Source organism: Pteronotus mesoamericanus, unplaced genomic scaffold, assembly GCF_021234165.1.
Source record: "Pteronotus mesoamericanus isolate MK-2021 breed Mesoamerican mustached bat unplaced genomic scaffold, CSHL_Meso_final contig_221, whole genome shotgun sequence".
NCBI lineage: Eukaryota > Metazoa > Chordata > Mammalia > Chiroptera > Mormoopidae > Pteronotus > Pteronotus mesoamericanus.
The window spans coordinates 5,099,704-5,117,087 of NW_026555092.1; the positions used below are offsets into that span (position 1 = coordinate 5,099,704).

Genomic DNA, 17,384 nt, shown 5'->3' on the forward strand with positions numbered 1-17,384 from the left:
GCATCCATTGTGCAGCTCCAACACCCGTGCCCCACCCACTGGACCCACCCATGGAAGCCCTGCTCTACCCTCAACTCAAGAATCAACTGATGGTGTGCCTTCTGGCTTAGCTCCCCTAGCAGCTGCCTAAAGGGGCCAAGCGATGCAACCTGGAAGTGTAAGGGAATGAACACTCTGGGAGACAAACTTCAGTCCTGAGGCAGGAAATGAAAGGAGCCAGCAGACAGAAATCTCTCCCTCTGATAACTGCTTTGAGTCTGTTGTGCTCTTTACAACCTGCTTGGAACATCTCCTAGGACTGAGCAAACAGCCGGGTCTCCGTTGAAGCTGTGGCTTGCTCAGTTTAATACGACACTTTCTATTTGCTTCTCTCCAGTCCTGCCTTGCTTCCACTTTTCCTCACCTCAGCTGCCCTGGGGTTTATCTAAACTAAAACATTCAAGCTTTGCCTCAGGTTCTGTCTTCCAGAGAGCCAGAGAACAGGGCATTATTAAACCTGTTTCTTGAGGGTCATCTCAGGGCCAGTTTTCCATGTTAATGCCCAAAATGTTAATGCCCAAACCTATAAGACTTTGTGTGAGTTTATTGGAGCCAAACTGACTACACTTGCTGGGAAACAAAATCTCAACAGACTGAGAGAATGCTCCAGGGGATTGCAATTTTGCACCCTATTTTATACATTACAAACAAAGGAGGAAGCATCAAGAGGGTTACAGGAAATTCACTGGTGATAGATTAGGGAAGTGGGAGAAAGCAAAGTAGAGAAGTCTCTGAGATTGGATAAAGAGTAAAATAAAGAGAAAAACACTTCTTTTACATTGGTGGGTATAGGATAGTTAACAATTAACATTTATAACATTGTCGATGGAGCTCTCACTGGGAAACGCTGATGTAAAAAGCCCTTTTTGGTGGGACAGAAGCCCAGCCTTGCCATTGCTGTCTCCTTCCTGACACACGCCTTCTGTCAGGCTTCTGTCCCTCCACTCTGAACTCTCAGAAAAAAAGGTTGAATGAAACTGAAAGGGTAAAGCCAGAACCATTTGCTATTGTGTCCCCATTTGCTGAGCAGGTCTGTAACCTTGTTAAGCAGGACTCCCATTTTACCCTTCCAAGCTTGTCCCCAGGACTGGGAATTCCTGGAAACAAGACCAGAACTAAGGGCCCCCTACAGCCACCAGCAGAAGATAACACAGGAACAAACTGCAGCCTCGAGTTACAACACCGCAACTGCCCCGTGGCCACACCACAGCAACCCCCACCCTTTTTTAATCCAATTATAATCCAATAGAAGCTCAAAGCTCCCACCCCTCAAGGCTGGTGTTGTGTCTCCACACTGTATCCCTCTCCTTTCTTGGAGAGTGAATACAAACTTTACTCCCTACACTTTCTTCTCTCTGAATTCTTTCGTCCCCGCATGTCACCAACCACCCTAACAGAAACCCCAACTCATCTGGTAACAACAGGAAGAGAGCGCTGTGCCTTTATTAAAACAACATGTAACAGAAACGCAGTTTCCATCCCCTGTGTCAGGGATAGGCACTGAAACAGCACATCACCCCTTCCAGGTCTGTGAGTGCTCCCCAGCCCTCCCAGGCAGGGAAAGGAACCAGGCAGCTGTATCAGCCTGGCTTCCTTCCCCTCAATCTAACAATCGCCAGTCACACAATGACCAGGCATTATCATACAAAAGTTCCTTTACAAAAAGCACCAAATAGGCATACATATACAAGTATATACAAAAATCACATTTTAAAAATGTACAAAATATTCTATTTTGCACCAATGTAGAAAAGTGTCCTGTGTGGTTGTTTCAAGCACATTTCCAATTCTGCTTCAGTGACTGCTGGACACGGTGGGGGTCCTACTCCTAGTCCTTGCTCTCTGAGCAGAGAGAAGACAAACCTCCCCTTGGCCCCTACAGGGCCCCCGACCCCTCCCTCCGGGCCTGTCACCGAGGCGGCTGGGCCCATCCCCACCCTTCCCAGTCTCTCTGCATCTAGAGGGTCTCTTCCTCATCCAGCTCCTTACTGGTGTCCTGGAAGAGAAGACAAAGAAACACAAAGTGAGAGAGGGACTCAAGGGGATCCAGGACTTACCAAGCTGTAGTGACAAAATGATCAAACTCCAGTTCCTGCCTGGCCCCTTCCTTTTTAAACCAAAGTAGAATTCAGTTGCCAAAACAAAATTGGATTGCGCATCCAATACGAAACTCCAAAATACTACTTTATATTTCTCAACTGGATTGGGATTTAGTTCCAATAATAACTTGGGTTTTAAAATAATATTAGCAAACATGTCCTTCCTAGGTACCAGACGCTGTGTGAAATGACTCTCTGATGTACTCTCCATTATAATCTTTTGAGTCAGTAAGTACTATTATGCTCCCACGGATAGACGAGGAGCCCAAGACTCAGAACGTGAACTGTCCAAGGTCACACCGCCAGTCCGTGATAAAGCCGTGGTACAGTCTGCCAGGTTCAGGCTCAGATGCCTTCCAGCGGCCAGCAGATGACAAGAGTGAGGAGCTGACAGTGGTGGGTCTGGGCAAACTGGCGAGCGCTGTCCCGTGCAGAGGACAGCCACTGCCCAGTGCCAGCTCCCTGGGATAAGAGAGAAGGCCAAGCCCAACATGGGTGGCTCTTTTGAAATTTTTGCAAGAAGGCAGAAATCCAGATTCTTAGTTGAAATCACTTGTTAAAAAATCCTTTTAAAAGTCTAATTTTTAAAATGTTGGCAACTGATTAAAAAAACTTTAAATGCTGTGCTGGCCATACAGCATTAATGGACCAAGCTTAGCTCTTGAGGACTCTGTCTTTTATGTCTGTTACGCAGCATTGATTTCCATAGAGATATAAACGATTTAGATATAAAAATGGGAGCTTTTTATTATAAATGGTTTTTTTTCCCTCTAAGAGCAAAAGGAGGAGGACTTTATCTTTAAAAGATTTACACAATTAGGATCATGATCAGATGGCATTATCACCAATGTCCAACACAGCACTTTGCACACAGTCAGTATCTCATGTTTCTGAGCGAATGAATGAATGAATGAATGAAGGTAGGTGGATATTTTACCTTCTTTAAAAAAAAAAAGATTTTGTTTATTTTCAGAGAGAGGGGAAGGGAGGGAGAAATAGAGGGAGAGAAACATCAATGTGTGGTTGTCTCTTGCTCACCCCGCACTGGGGATGCGGCCCACAACCCAGGCATGTGCCTTGACCAGGGATCGAACCAGTGACCCTTTGGTTTGCAGGCCAGCACTCAATTCACTGAATCACACCAGCCTGGGCAGATTTCTTACCTTCTTCCTTTCCTTCTGTGGACTCTTCCTCTTCCTGATCTTCTTCTTCATTGTATTCTTCCTCTTCCTCATCTGTGCGTGACAAAGAACAATAATGTTAGGATAGGCTGGTTTCTCAGGGTTGCTGCTCAAAAGGGAACTAGGCTGGGGACAGCACTGATCCCAATCCTTCCGACACCCAGTTGGAGTCAAAGGGCCATGCGATGGCTTCAGTGGCCCAGGAAGTGCTGGGCTTGCCAAAGCCAAGCTGCACAGAGGTAGGCTTCCGCCTTTCTCCTCCCTCCCCTTCCATCTGCACCCTCCAAAGGAGGGCTGTTCAGGAGGCTCCGTTGTTCCAGGAGCTAGAGCAGCCTCTAATCTGCCTCTGACCAGAGGGGACTATAGTAGTCACACTGTACTTCGGCATACCTCTCAGTTAGAGAAATATCACCTGTGGAGAAGGGACAATAATGCCTTGATTTTCAGCAATCACAGTCCGTCTTGAAGGAATTTGTCCAGCATTTGAAATCTGCTTGCCTAGCACTCCCTGTCCATTTTTCCTTATTCCTCAGCCTACAGAGGAGTGCATAGGGGGTAAGGAACACTTCTGGGCCAACTGCTCCTCGGTTCTTTGAAGCTGAGCCCCAGACAGACTGTGAGTTGCAACTTGTGTCCACACTTTCCCATCCTGAGATATCACCTTCAAGCTCTGCTAACAAGGAACATGCCTATTGTCCACTCCCTCTCCAAAGCTGCTTCCTTGTTGCCTTGGGGCCTTGAGGGGGTCACCACAGAGTTGGAGCATTTGTTCAGAGTGTCTGGGAAGAGGCTTGAAAGAGTGCCTCCAAAAGGACAGCCTAATTTCCAGCCACCTCCCAGGGATCTCTGCATAACCCAGGGAACTGTGCTGCTGTTGTTTAATCATTATCACATTAACTACTGAGAGCCGCATTTGCTGAGGACTTGCTATCTGCCAAGTGCTGTGCTAAGCGCTGGACATGCATTGTCTCATATAATCCTCACAAAGGTTTTATGAGCCAGATGGCCCTTGATGGCATTCACATGGGCTACTACTGGCCGTGTGGGCTCCAGGAAACCTCTCATTGTCCCTTGGCTTTATTTTCTTAACTACAAAATGGAGATGACAACAGAATCTACCTCATGAAGTTGTATTAAGTGACAGAATTTATGCCAAGGGCTTAGTGCCTGGGACATAGAAAGTGCTTAATAAATTGTACTGTAGCTATTGGTATGGTTCTCTCCTCATTTTCCTACGAGGAAACTAAGGCCGAGGGAGGTTATAGAAGGCAGTGAAGGTCTTTGCTATGCCAAACTGCTCACACAGCACGATACACTCTTGAATATCTTAGCTTCAGGAGGGTAACTCTGGAACAGGTGATCTGCAGTGGCGTCTACGCCCGTCTGCCAGCATCTAAGCTTCGGAATGCATTTTGTCCTCACCCACAAGTGGGGCGCACCTGGTGTTCTGAGAGCAGATGTAACACCAGATTCTGCAAGTTTGCAGGTGAGCCAAGCTTTTTCGTGCTGGCCCCAGTACAATTCTTTCCTAATCCTGCACACCTCTCTCTGTCCTGTTCATTGAAGCATCGCCTATCAGAACAATGTTACATTCGGCAAAACAGGATCCACCCTCTCTTTTTCACTGCATGATAGCTACCTTTCAACTGTGACCTTGAGCAAATTATTTACATCTTTGCTCTTCATAGCATTTCCTCATTTTCTCTTATTATTTTCCTCTTAGTACTCTTATGGTTACATTGTGATGATTATTATAGGTACTCTGTGGAAGAGTAACTATAAGCAGAAATGAGGGTATGGTATAGATAAATTAAGATGCCTGAGTATCATAGATGGTAGCATGAAAAAGCTGAAGCCAAGACTAGCTTTAGGGGCTCATTAGTACATGTCTAGTATTCTACAAACTCTTCTGTGTCAATATCTTAGTTGCTGCAGCAACACCATGAGGTAGTCATTATGAGCAGTCCCACTTTTAACCTAATTTTTAAAGTTAGAAAAATGAAGCTCAGAGAGGTGGAGGGGTTCACCAGAAGTCACACAGACAACAAATGGCAGCCCCTGATTCACACTTAGGTCTGCCTGTCTCCAGATGTTAGTTACGTCCTTCAAACAGTCCAAGACGCCTCTCTGCGGTGATAATTTACAGAGCAGCAATTATGTACCAGGCGCTGTGCTCCGCTCTGGGCTCATCCAGAAGTTGGCTGATATCTGGGCACCTTTGCTAGTGTATGTGCCTCCACGCGGGGCTCAGTAGGAGCAAAGCTGATTTCCAAGGGTTGAGCAGGGAAAGAGGCAAGTGGCACCACCGCCTCCTTTACCTGTCCCAAAGTCGATGGCCCTCAGGGTGTCTGCTATGTGCTCTAAATCCAAAGTAAAGTAGTCCATGTTTTCAAAGCCCTGCTCTGTCTTCCCCAGCTGGCAACCCTTGGAAGCTTCCACAATGCTGTGGAGGAGAGAAAGGAGGGGGGGGGGGGGAGAGAGAGAGAGAGAGAGAGACATTGATCTGGGGTTTAGTGCAGGGAGGGGGTGTTTTAGCTCCAACTCACAGCAGTGCACATGCTTGTGCCCACACCCAGGCCTTGCACCAAGAGGCTCCCCCTGGAGGGGGAGGGGTATTTCCTCCCCAGTCACAAGCAAATACCAGTGTAAGAAAGCACAGAATGGCGCAAAGGCCAGGAAAGCCAGCCTGGGATGAGACCCTCCCAGCTGCCCTTACGGAAAGGAGGAGACCCCACTAGACAGAAGCCAGAGGCCCGGTAGGCACTAGGGCCTTGGGTAGACACTGACCTTTTGATGAGTTGCTTGGCACTCTGTGGGGGGAGAAAGAGCAAAGAGTTAGGACTGCGTTAGGGGTGGCCCCAGGAAACCAGCAAAACCAGTGACAGGGAGCTGCAGATGGGCACTTGGTGCCATTCCCTAGGCCAGTTGTGACCTGCTCCCCACCCTGAACCGAACAGAACTTGCATCTTTTCCCTCTGCCCGTGGTCTGCACAGGACTTGGGGGTCACTCTAGGAGCCCCTTCCATCGTCCTGGCAGGGGGCTTGCAGTTTTGGGATATCAGGCGAAACACCTTAAACCCTGAACTCTTCAAGATGAGAATCTTATCCTAATCATTCCTTTATGTCCAATGTCTAGCACAAAGCCTGGCCTACAGTAGGTGCTTAGGAAATTTTTATGGAACTGAACTGTGGAATCTTACCGTTGATCCCTTCCCATCTCCCCCAACAAGCTCTCCTAGGGCAGGGCTGCGTCTCATACAGCTCTGTGTCTGCACCTCAGTGGCTGACCTACAGTAGGCGCTCACTAAATAGGTTTAGGTAGGGATTGCTCCATGCCCATTTTACAGATGAGGAAAATGAGGCATTAAAACCTCAGGGAGGTTTTAAATGACTTGCCCAAGGACATACAGGTGGTCAGAGGAGGAGCATGACTTGAACATTATACAGAGCTGTTGAGTGGAGCAACTCAGCCCACACCTTCCTGGTGCTGCTCACCAAGAGGAAGATGGCTCCTCCAGGCTCGTCCAGAGACTGGATGGCTGTCTCCACCAGCTTCGTGGACTTGTCCAGTTGCTCCCGGTACTGCTGCGTGAGGGCCTCGATGAAGCTGAGTTTCTCCTCCTGCTCCTGCGTGATCCGCTGTAGCAACTCACTCTTCTTCTCATCCAGGATGGCATACAGCATGTCAAACTTCCGGCTCAGCTGTTCCTTTGCCTGGTGACTGTTCTCCTGGGGACAAAAATCTTGGAATCGCATCCTGTGGGCTTCTCCTGATCACTAATACCTCCTTATGGGGATGGGTGTGCTGGGAACAAAGAATCTAAAGCTGGAAGAGGGCTTCCTACACCCTCATTTTACACAAGATGAAATGAAGGTTTAGCAAGAAGAAAGCATTGCTAAGATTTCATAGCTACTCAGTTCACGTTTGGAGTCTGATGTCATGGAGAAAGCAACCCCCTTCCTCAAAAATAGAGATTCTAGGATTAAATGAAATGATATATTATGGCCTTCCAGTGTGTCCCCAAGTCACACTCTTCCCCCCATTTTAGAACCAATACTGGATTCAAGAAGCTCTGCATCATTTGGTCCTAGAAGAGGCGGAGAAGCAGCTCCTCCTCTAGTGACTGCCTCAGTGAAGTTCCCTTGTCTTCAACACAGTTGCTACATCTCAGTTTCCTATCTGTAAAATGGATACAATAATAGCATCTCCTCAGACTGGGGGCTGTAGCATCATCTGTCAGCCTGGGAGCTCACAAGTGTGGTAACAATGTCCCCCTCCTTTCTTGCTACTGAAAGTGTGGTCCATGGACCCACAACTTGGGCAAACCCCGAGAACTTGTTAGAAATGCAGAATTTCATGCCTCATTCCAGATCTCTTGAATCAGAACTTGAATTTTAATGAGACCCCAGAGGATTTGTGTGTACTTTAAGGTTTGAAGCCTTGGTCTACAGCACACAGAGAACAATGGTCTAAAAACTTCCAAATGCTGAAAACAAAACCAAAAAAGTGGGAATTTTTGGTGGGGCAGGGGGCTGTCTTGTTCGCCACCCCACCCTAGAGCCTTTGGCAGGGCCCGACACACAGCTGTGCTCCAGAAACAGTGGTTGAATGAGTGGATTAAGGGATTAGTCAGCCCCGCCCCCATCCCTGCCTGACCGCCCCAGGCCACAGGCCCCAGCCTGGAGTCACCCCCCCCCCCCCCCCCGCTCCCTCGCGGGGGGTGAGGGCTGCACTGGACGCTCCAAACCCGCAGGTCCCCTCACCTTGGTCACTCGACTGGAGTCTTCCAGCTGAGTGATGATGGTCTGCATGCGGTCGTTGCCCGCCACCAGCATGGAGATACAATTGCTCAGTTCAGTCTAGACGGGAGGAGGGGGTGGAGGATCAGGAGAGGAGAGACAGAAATAGTCTCAGGCCTGCCCTCTTGGGAAATGGCAGCAACATGGCACCCTCACCTCCCCTCTCTGCTAAAAAGAGCCCCCAGTAGCTGTCGGGCCTCTCTTTCCGAGGCAGAGCTGAGGTCCAGAGCAGAGAATATCAGAGAGATACTCTTTCCTTTATTTTACAGATGGAGCACAGAGAGGGGAAGCAAACTGCCCAGAACACACAGCAAGGTATTGGTCGAGGAGGGGCTTGTTTCTAAGAAAGAAGTGGGGAGGCGGGGAAGAAAGAGTATGGAAAGCGGGGCCACAGTTCGCTGCACAGACAGGACAGTGGGTCTCACACAGGTCCGGGGAATTTGAAGGCTGAGACAGGTGACCAGCACAGGAAGAGGTCTCTGGGCCTCAAAGCACACTGGGATATAAAAATCATGGCCTGAGAGGACCCCTGTGGCCTGGCCCTGGGGCCTGGCCTCTCCCCTGTGGCCACACCCAGCTGCTCTCAAGTGGCTCTAAGTATAACCCATGAGCTCAGCCACCTCCCCCAGGAAGGCAAGGACTGTTGTCACTGCAGCCTGGGAAGTCCCTACAGAGGGGCCATTACTGAAAGGCTGGCTCAGCAGATCTGCGGGGACCAGATCAGCGTCCTGAACCATCGGGCCATTCCCAGCAGGCTGTGAGAGGAAGTGGTGCGGGCTAGTACCTTTTGTCCCTGGAAGACACTCTGCAGCGGGGCCACCTCGCAGGCCTTGTGGGCCCCAAACACCTTGCACATGGAGCACGTGGGCGTCTCGCAAGTGAGGCAGTAGATGTTGATTTTCTCATCTTCATGCTCCTTGCACATGGGGTGTCCGCCCTTCTGCAGGGGCCTACTGAAGGGGAAGAGTCACGAGTCACAAGGTGGGGCTCTCCTCACCAGCTCCGAGCACGGCTCCACCCCGGACCTTTGGCCCAAGTTCTCAGTGGTTGGATGTCCTAATCCTTTTCCTTATCCTCTGGGGAAGCAGAACCAGGGAAACCAGTGACACCATGGTTGCCTCCACGTACTAGGACTCAAAGTCTGGTGATGGAGTCGGCTTGGACATGGGAAGGGTGGTAGAGTCCCAGAGTCAGATCTGGAGACATTTTCAAGAAGAGGGAACTGGGCCCCCCAAAAGATGAATTGATTTGCCCAAGGTCACCCAGCAAGTCACAGCAGGGGAGGCTGAAGTTCGTTTGCTCTAATTATAGTCACTGCAACTCTCAGTTTCTGCAGGCTGGGCTCTAAGTGAAGCAATTTCTCATGGCCTCATTGAATTCTATATTTAATCCACCAGACTGTAACCTCCATCAAAGCAGGGAAACTTGCCCATTCCCTTCAGTCCTGAACCTGCAGTGTACAGTGCCTTGCACAGAGGAGGTGGCAAGTGAATACAGGTAGAAGGAATGAATCAGCAGGCCTGCTGCGAGGGTGCCACGAGGCTCAGGGCGGAAGCGGTGTGTGTGCCCCGAGTCACACAGCTAGTATACAAGCGGCCTCGGCAGGGCTGTGCAGCAGCCCAGCTCGAGCCTTGACTTCTAGTCCAGAGATTGCTTCCAGGGTGTAGTCTCTTCCTCCTCTTTCTTCCCACTCATTCTTAGAATGTCTTTCTCCCTCTGTCTCTCTCTCTCCTTAGGGGTCCTGACATGTTATCTGTGCTTCTCTCAGGAAATGGGTGGCCTCCTATCTGAGATTAATATTACAGATGGAGCACAGAGAGGGGAAGAAAACTGCCCAAAACACACAGCCTGGGGGGGGAGGGCGCGGGTCTAGGTCTTACCCCCTAGCTAGACTCCACTCTCATTTAGAGTCAACACCATGTCTATACTAAGTCCCATTTTCCAGCCCCTAATATAGCATGAACCCCCAGCCCAGACTTCCGCATCCGGGAAGCCAGATTATTCTGCATTTATTCATTCTGTGACCTTGGACAAGCCCTTCCACTTCTCTGAGCTTTGGTTTCCTCCCAGAGACCCTGGGATCATGGCAGGAGCGGTCTGTAATGACCGTGCGGTGCCTATAGCACAGGGCAGACCCCCACCAGGGCCACTGTCGTTCTCATCCAAGTATGCAGAAAGGCCTCAAAGGTTCAAACACAATATGGTCTTCATAGGGTGACACTGGGTGGGCTAATATTCCAGTGCAATGTTGATTTTATTATGATTATAATAATCAAAAATATATTTTTATTTTTTAGTGGTGAGCCCTAGCAACATGAGAGGCAATAGCAGTTGGAAGTGTTCATCATGGAGTCAGTCAGACAGGCTCCTTCTCAGCTTTACCACTTGCAAGCTGAGGGGCCTTGGACAACCCTCTGACTCTCTCTGAGCCTTCTCATCATAAAATGAGGGGAAGAATGTCTTATAGGATTACTGTGAGAATTAAATAAGGATAACTCGTGGAAAATACTTAGTACGGTACCACAGTAGGTACAATAAATATTTGATATTTTTTAACGTTTCCCATTAAAATCCTATACAGTCACAAAGACAAATATTACGGTCCCCTCTGCAAGCAAGGGAAATGAAGGCTCAAAGACTAGGATCCTGCAATGCCTTAGTAACAGAGTCAGACAAGCAAACATAGATCCCCAGGCCTTGACATTTTCTCACTAGGACAGGTCTGTCACCTTTCTTCGGGCAGGACACTGGCTATAGGTTGTGACAGTTTTGGACCATAAGGGCTGTGATGTCAGCAGCCTGGAAGTCTTGTCAGGACGTCCTGATTTGTAAAGATCTCTCTGGTAGCTGTGTCTCTCTCCAGTTTGAAGCCTAATACTGCACAACCTCCACCACTGACAAGTTCTGCCTGAGACAGAGCTGCTCTTCTACAATCAGGGAAACGTAAGACTATCGACAGGGCCCAGTTCCAGCTCTTCCACTTCCCAGCTGGGCAACCTTGGGCAACTGACTTCACCTCTGTGAGCCTCAGCTGGCTTATCTGTGAAATGGGGATGATAAGTATGTCTGCTTTATAGGGTTGTTGTGCAGCAGCAGGAGAAACATCCCCAGCGCCCGGTACTGTGCCTCCCTTAGCTGCTGATGTCACTACAGAGAAACTGGCTCTGTCCTCACTGGGCACTTACTCAGCTTATCAGAGCCACTTAACTGGCCCCGGTGCCTCTCTGTCCCTCTCACATCTTGTCTTTCCCTTCATTCCTATCTCATTAGCTTTCAGGAGAGTAGCCTGGGTCCCTTCCCATCAAAGTGACACAGAGAATCAGGGTCCTGCCTGAGGAAGAGGCACACGGCTCTCGGGCCTGGCTGGCAGAGCCCATCCAGCTAGGGGACGGGATCCCTAGCAGAAGAAGGAGGAAGGAGCCTGGGAGAGTCCAGCACAGAATGTCTCGGCAGTGAAGGCAGGCTCCCAGCAGCCGGGCGAACTGACCTTGAGCACTCCTGCTTGTAGATGTCAATGATGTTCTCCACCAGCAGATTCCTCTGTAGGCCGTACACTCCATGACGATCCATGATCACCTCATGGCGGCAGGAGGGGCAGCGGAAACGGCCTCCAGACATGGACATCGAGCCACCTCGATTGGTCCAGTAGGGATTGGCAGCCTGTAGGTGTCAAGAGCAGAGATGAGGCTTGGGTCCCCTTCTCAGCCCCTGCCCTTTCTAACCTCCTATTATCCTCCCTCCTGCTCACCCCAACCATTCTTGTCAAACCATACGACCAGGAGCCTCTGGCCTTGAGATGAGAGGCAGCTCACTACACAGGGAGCACCTGAGAAGCACTAAGCAATCAACAGTCCTGGGGTTCAGGTCACGGTTATTCTCTGAATGACTTTGGGCAAGCAACCTTATCCCGCCAAGCCTCTGCCTGCCCATATGGTCAAACGGGCGTTATAATTAGAGCCAGAGACTAAGGCTGCTAACTTTAAAGATAAAATAGTGAGAGAACATTTTGTAAAGTGCTTCTGGGGAACCCTAAGCCCTGCCTCCCAGCCAGGACATCCACTCTCACACCTTTCTTAGGAGATGAAGCCCCTCCTGCCCTGTATTAGAGGCAACAGCCTTAGGGGAAGGTGCTGCTACCGCCCAGTGCCTCCCACCCTCCCTCCTCCTAAAGCTCCGGGCCCCCTGCCACCAGGGAGCTGGCTCCAGCCCCAGGGGTCTGGTTTCTCTCTCCTCTCCCCCAGCATCCACCACTTATCACTTGAGGCATTTGACTCCTGATTGAAGAGTCAACTGCGGTGCTCAGGGCAGACGCCACGGGCGGCAGAGCTGCCATAGGATGGGGAGGGGAAACGTGCGTCATGGAAAAGGAACTAGGTAGTCAGAGCTGCTGCCCAGCCCCCCTCAGCCCAGTCCAGAGGCCTTTGCAGGGGAAGAACCAGCCCCAGTTTAAAAGGGTCCTGGGCTAAGAGAGAAGAGTTTTCATCACAGGACAGCTGAGTAGCCACCTGAGCCCCCAGGACTAGGCATGCCCAGCACTGACCTGGAAGATGTCATTGGCACACTTCCGGCAGAGGTTGTGCTGACACGGCAAGATGACCACCGGCTTGGTAAACATCTCCAGGCAGATGGGACAGATCAGCTGCTTCTCCAGGTTCTCCAGGGGGTTCCCATCTTGGATCAGGCCTGATTTGTAATCCATACTGTCGAGAGGTGTGGGGCCCACCTGGCTGCCTCCTTTACCTGCCTCGCTCTAAGCAGACCTGGGGTTTGCCTTGGTCACAAAACACCCGCCCGGAGTCTCTTGGCCTTCTTCTCCTAGTGCGCGAATTCTGTCTTGGTCTGAGGCCCCTCTGATATTTATAGCTAGACCCTGGTCACATGAGCCCCAGGAGGGAACCAGCTGAGCATTCTGGTGCCAGCACGGCTGGCGGGGCTTGAGTTTCCTCCCGGCCTGCAAGGCCAGCCTCTCGAATCACATGTGGGGATGAGCAATTGCTGTCCTCCGGGGACGGGGGTCGTAAACAAGAACGGCCTGTTCGTGGGCAGACTTGGGGGAGGACTAGGTACCCAGAGTTTCCTCCAGAAATTAGTCTCCTCCCACACCAGGCTGACGAGCCAGGGACGAGACCCAGGGAATGGGTCAGTGGGACTTTCGGGGTTAATAGCCAGCGCCCACTCATTGACCATAACCAGTCCATCCCTCCTCCAGGGTCCTGGGCAGCCCCCAAGATGAGGGCAGGGCAGCCCCTCTCTCTGAGCCCACCCTTCTGCCTCAGACCTGGGCAGAGCATGTTGCTGGAGACCTTGACACACGCCCCCTCCCCGGCTAGCCTGTTCCATCCCATGACCATTAATTACACTTTAGTGCTGAAAGGGCTCCCTTAAAATGTGGTCCAGTTCCATCATTTTGTAGATTTGGACACTGGGATCAGATAAGGACCTTATTCAAAGTCAAAGAAAGTTGAGTGGCAAAGCCAGGAATCACATTAATTCATGAGATATTTTTCTGAGTACTGACTGTATACATCAGGCACCGAGGTGACAGACAGATGAGTAACGCTCTTCCCTGCCCTGAGGTGCTCACAGCCTTGGAAGGGAGACAGACAGAAATAACTGAGCCCTACATAGTCACACTTAGGAGCTATCCACATGCTCTCCTCTGCTCTCTGGGCCAATTTAAATTTTTCTCCATGTGCTTCTGGACATCTTCCATGTTGGCAGGTAGAAGTCATCAGAACAGCGGTTCCAGAGCTGTTTTTAAGATAGAATCTCATGCCAAAGGACATTAGTTAGGGCCACCAGGTATAAGACGCTGGGGTGAGAATGGGAGCAGTGACATCAGGCCTCAGGATGAGCCTAAGAGGGTATGGGACATATAGGAGTGTCCAGGGTCTCATAAAAGGGGGGCAGCAGAAGAGGCAGAAGAGTAGGCTTGATCTCCTCAGCCTGGAGAGGAGGTGATGGTTGGAGCGCAGAGAAAAGGCCCCGTGAGTAGTGAGGGCAAAGAAGCCAACCTTGGGAAGGGGAGGAAGTGAGGAGGAGAAGGGGGGGACCAGTGAGAGAAAGAGGAGGGGCTTAGAAGACAAAGGGCTGGAGAAATTCCAGGAGAGGCTGGTCCCCAAAAGTGTTAATGGCTAGTTTTGGCCGAGCACTTACTATGTGCCAGACACTGTGCTGAGAACTTTGAATGTATCATTTCATTCTATCATCTCAACAATGAAAACAACCTACTCTAACCCTGTAAAGGCTTCCTGGACCCAATTCCAACATGGGGGGAGGGGTTCCTCTATACCAACAAACAATTCTGAAACACCAGCAGGGTGCCCAAGAATTCCACTCCATTCTGCTGTGATCTACCCAGGTGAAGGGCTCAGCCCCACAAGACCACCCTCTCCTTCAGATACTGGCCACAAGCCCAGGCTCTTACCTGCGCTTCTGACCGACTGGCTACAGATTAGAGGTTCCCATGACGCCCTCTCCATGGGTTCAATTAATTTACTAGAGAGGAGCACAGAAATCAGAGGAAGATTTCACTTACTCGATGAAGGGTTTATTAGGAAAGGATAAAATTCAGGAGCAGCCAGATGGAAGAGATGCATAAGGGAAGGTCCACAGGAAGGGGTGTGGAGCTGCCATGCCCTCTCCAGCGGCGCCCTTCTCCCAGGACCAGCACATGTTCCTAAACCCAGGAGCTCTCCAAACCCCGTCCTCGGGTTTTTACGGAAGCCTTAGTACGTAAGCCTGACTGATGAACTCATTAACTATTGGTGATTGATTCAACCTCCAGCCCCTCTCCCCTGCCCAGAGTGAGAGACAGATGGGACTGAAAGTTTCAGCTCTCTAATCACATGGCAGGTTCTCCTGGCAACCAGCCCCCTGCCCTTTGGTGCTTCCGAGTCACCTCATTCACATAACAAAAGACACCTTCATTACTCTCCGCACTTAGATATTCTAAGGGTTTAAGGAGCTGTGAGCCAGAAACTGGGCAAAGAACAAACATATACATTCCTTACTGTCAACCTGAGGAAACTCAGGCACAGAAAGGTAAAACAACTTGTATGAGGTCACCCAGCTTGCAAGAAGTGGCTCCGAGGACATGAACCCAGATATGCTTGACCCAAGAGCCCAAGTTCCTCATGTGTCTGCTGAACTGTATAGTTCCACACTGCCAGGCCAGGGGGAAGAGGGTTGAAAAGAGGCCATCCCTTCCTTGTTCACATGACCTGTTTTTTTTTCAGTCTTGCATCCAAGACAGGACAAGTCTGAGGAAGACATTAGCTCCTTTAGAAGGACAAAGAGGGACTAGACAAGGACAAAGAGGGGTCATTATACTTCTGGGTTACACACCCCTGGAAGTGCCCACCTCTTGACTATTTGAGATGTAACTTAACAAATATCGTAGGGTACTTATTTTGTCTCTCGCAGCAGAGAACACTCTATATACATTCATGATTCCAACTTCTGTATGCTAATGGCCCTCAAATCCCAAATTCCAGCTCCCTGCCTTAAACTGAAGATTTACCGGAGATCTCTCCTGAGATGTTCCAATAGCACCCCAAACAGAACACACCATCCCCCCTCACACTGACCTCCTCCTTCCTTTTTCCTTGTTTCATGTCTCAATGAGAAGCTCTACCATCCACACATCTACACAGACCAGAAGGCTGAGAGCCATCCTTGGGCTCCCCCGTCCTCCCACGGCGCTCCTAGTCAATCCCACCATGCAGCGCGGGTCCACCTTTGCATCTCACTTGTCATCCTCACATCTGTGAGTTCGACTTTTCCTCTGGACTTGGAAGACCTTAAGGGCAAAGACGGTCTCTTTACCTCTAGTGCCTGGCACGTAGTAGGCACTTAACAAATATTTCCTAAATGAGTGAACAAGTGAATGTGTGAATTAAAGAGAGCAGCAGGGTTGCTGTCAGACTTGAGGGAGATTAAGGTACTTAACCAAGTTTTTTGTGTGTGTGTTCATTTGTTTGTTTTGTTTTTTTGTCTGAGAGGGTGCAGCCAGTGGAGAGAAAGTACCGGAAGACTGGGAAGGGGGTGATGGAGTAAATTCTGAGGAGCTGGGAAGGAGACAGACAATCGGACTGTTGAGATGGGTGGGTAAGAGAGAGGGAAAGATGGAGGTGAGAATAAGAGGAGCTGGAAAGTTGAGAGAAAGGTGCTCACATTGACAAGCTCGGTCAAGCGAGTTGAGGTCAACTTTTGAGGCAGAAGCGGTGGTAGCATGAGTGAGTGGCGGAAAAAGTTTGGACCGGAAAGCATGAAACACAGGAGGAAGTGCCCGAGAGAGGAGGAAAGCTGCCTGGAAGTAGAGGAGCCTCACGATGTTTCCTAACACATTGTCATTTGTGAAGAGCAACTCACATGATTCTGTTGACTATCCCCAGCCACACTTGGCAGTCTAGGTGCAAAAGCCAAGCAAATGGACAGTGGGATCGACTCCAGCCTGGGAGTTGGCAAGGCCAGCACCGCTGAAAGTCAAGGGGTGGGGAAGGGAAATTCCCACATGGGCCATGCTGGGCATCAAAACATGTACTGTTATTTCATCCTCACAACAGTCCTGCAAGGGAGGTATTCTGATCGTTTTTCTCAGGAGGAAATGAGATTCAGAGAGTTAATGGCTTGGCCAAAGTCACAAGTGGCAGAGCCGAGCTGGGGTTCACATCCTCCTAAACCTGTGCTCCTCACAGTGAAGCATTTATTGAGTGCCTATGGCATACTAAGCACTGTACTAAGCCCTTTCTATTCATCCACCTGTTTGATCCTCAAAATAACTCAGTAAGACAGGGGTAATGATTTTCCCCGTTTTGCAGCTGAGCTACAGAGGCTCAGGGACATTAAGGCACTTGGCCAAACAACCCCGGCCAGTGAGCCAGCATCGGAAACAGGAAGTGTCATTACCAGTTATTGGAGCATTCTATCAAAATATGGATTGACAAATGAAGAGACAAATTCAGATCAGTGGTGCATCTGAGCCCAAAGCTTTTAACTACTACATTTTACTGCTTTCCTCTCTGCAATCTCCTTGTTTACTCAATTTACTGTTTATTAGTGAAAATTTCAAACATATAAAAGTAGAGAGATAGTATAAATGAACTCATCCAACTTTCATCCTTTATGTTTCTCCAATCTTATTTCATCTATAATTCCCCCCACATACTTCTTTCTTCTGGAATATTTCAAAGCCAGTCTTAGTCATCAAGTCATTTCACCCATAAACACTTTGATAAGGATTTCTAACTGATCAGGATTGTTT

At 49.6% G+C, this 17,384-nt stretch overlaps 1 protein-coding gene across 2 annotated transcripts; it reads right to left on the reverse strand.

The window, feature by feature from the left end:
* Positions 1–1,391: 1,391 nt before the first annotated feature.
* TRIM63 (tripartite motif containing 63) lies at positions 1,392–12,948 on the reverse strand. Of its 2 annotated transcripts, none has more exons than XM_054571775.1 (9): positions 12,660–12,948; positions 11,607–11,779; positions 8,904–9,069; positions 8,084–8,179; positions 6,815–7,048; positions 6,107–6,129; positions 5,638–5,762; positions 3,302–3,373; positions 1,392–2,035 (listed from the first exon to the last, which is right to left on the reverse strand). In XM_054571775.1, exons 1-9 carry the CDS (start codon positions 12,816–12,818, stop codon positions 2,025–2,027), a joined length of 1,059 nt encoding a protein of 352 aa, XP_054427750.1. In that variant the 5' UTR covers positions 12,819–12,948; the 3' UTR covers positions 1,392–2,024. The 2 variants fall into 2 exon arrangements, with proteins under 2 accessions (XP_054427750.1, XP_054427749.1); XM_054571774.1 differs by having other exon boundaries at positions 1,393–2,035; positions 8,904–9,072.
* Between the last annotated feature and the right edge of the window lie 4,436 nt (positions 12,949–17,384).

Bases quoted from the DNA above. Each gene is read 5' to 3' on its own strand.
- TRIM63 (XM_054571774.1), bottom strand. From the start codon at position 12,818: ATGGATTACAAATCAGGCCTGATCCAAGATGGGAACCCCCTGGAGAAC. The intron at 9,073-11,606 runs GTCAGTTCGCCC...CTTCCCCTTCAG, and splicing joins TACAAGCAGGAGTGCTCAAG to TAGGCCCCTGCAGAAGGGCG. The intron at 6,130-6,814 runs GTGAGCAGCACC...CTCCCCCCACAG, and splicing joins GAGGAGCCATCTTCCTCTTG to AGTGCCAAGCAACTCATCAA.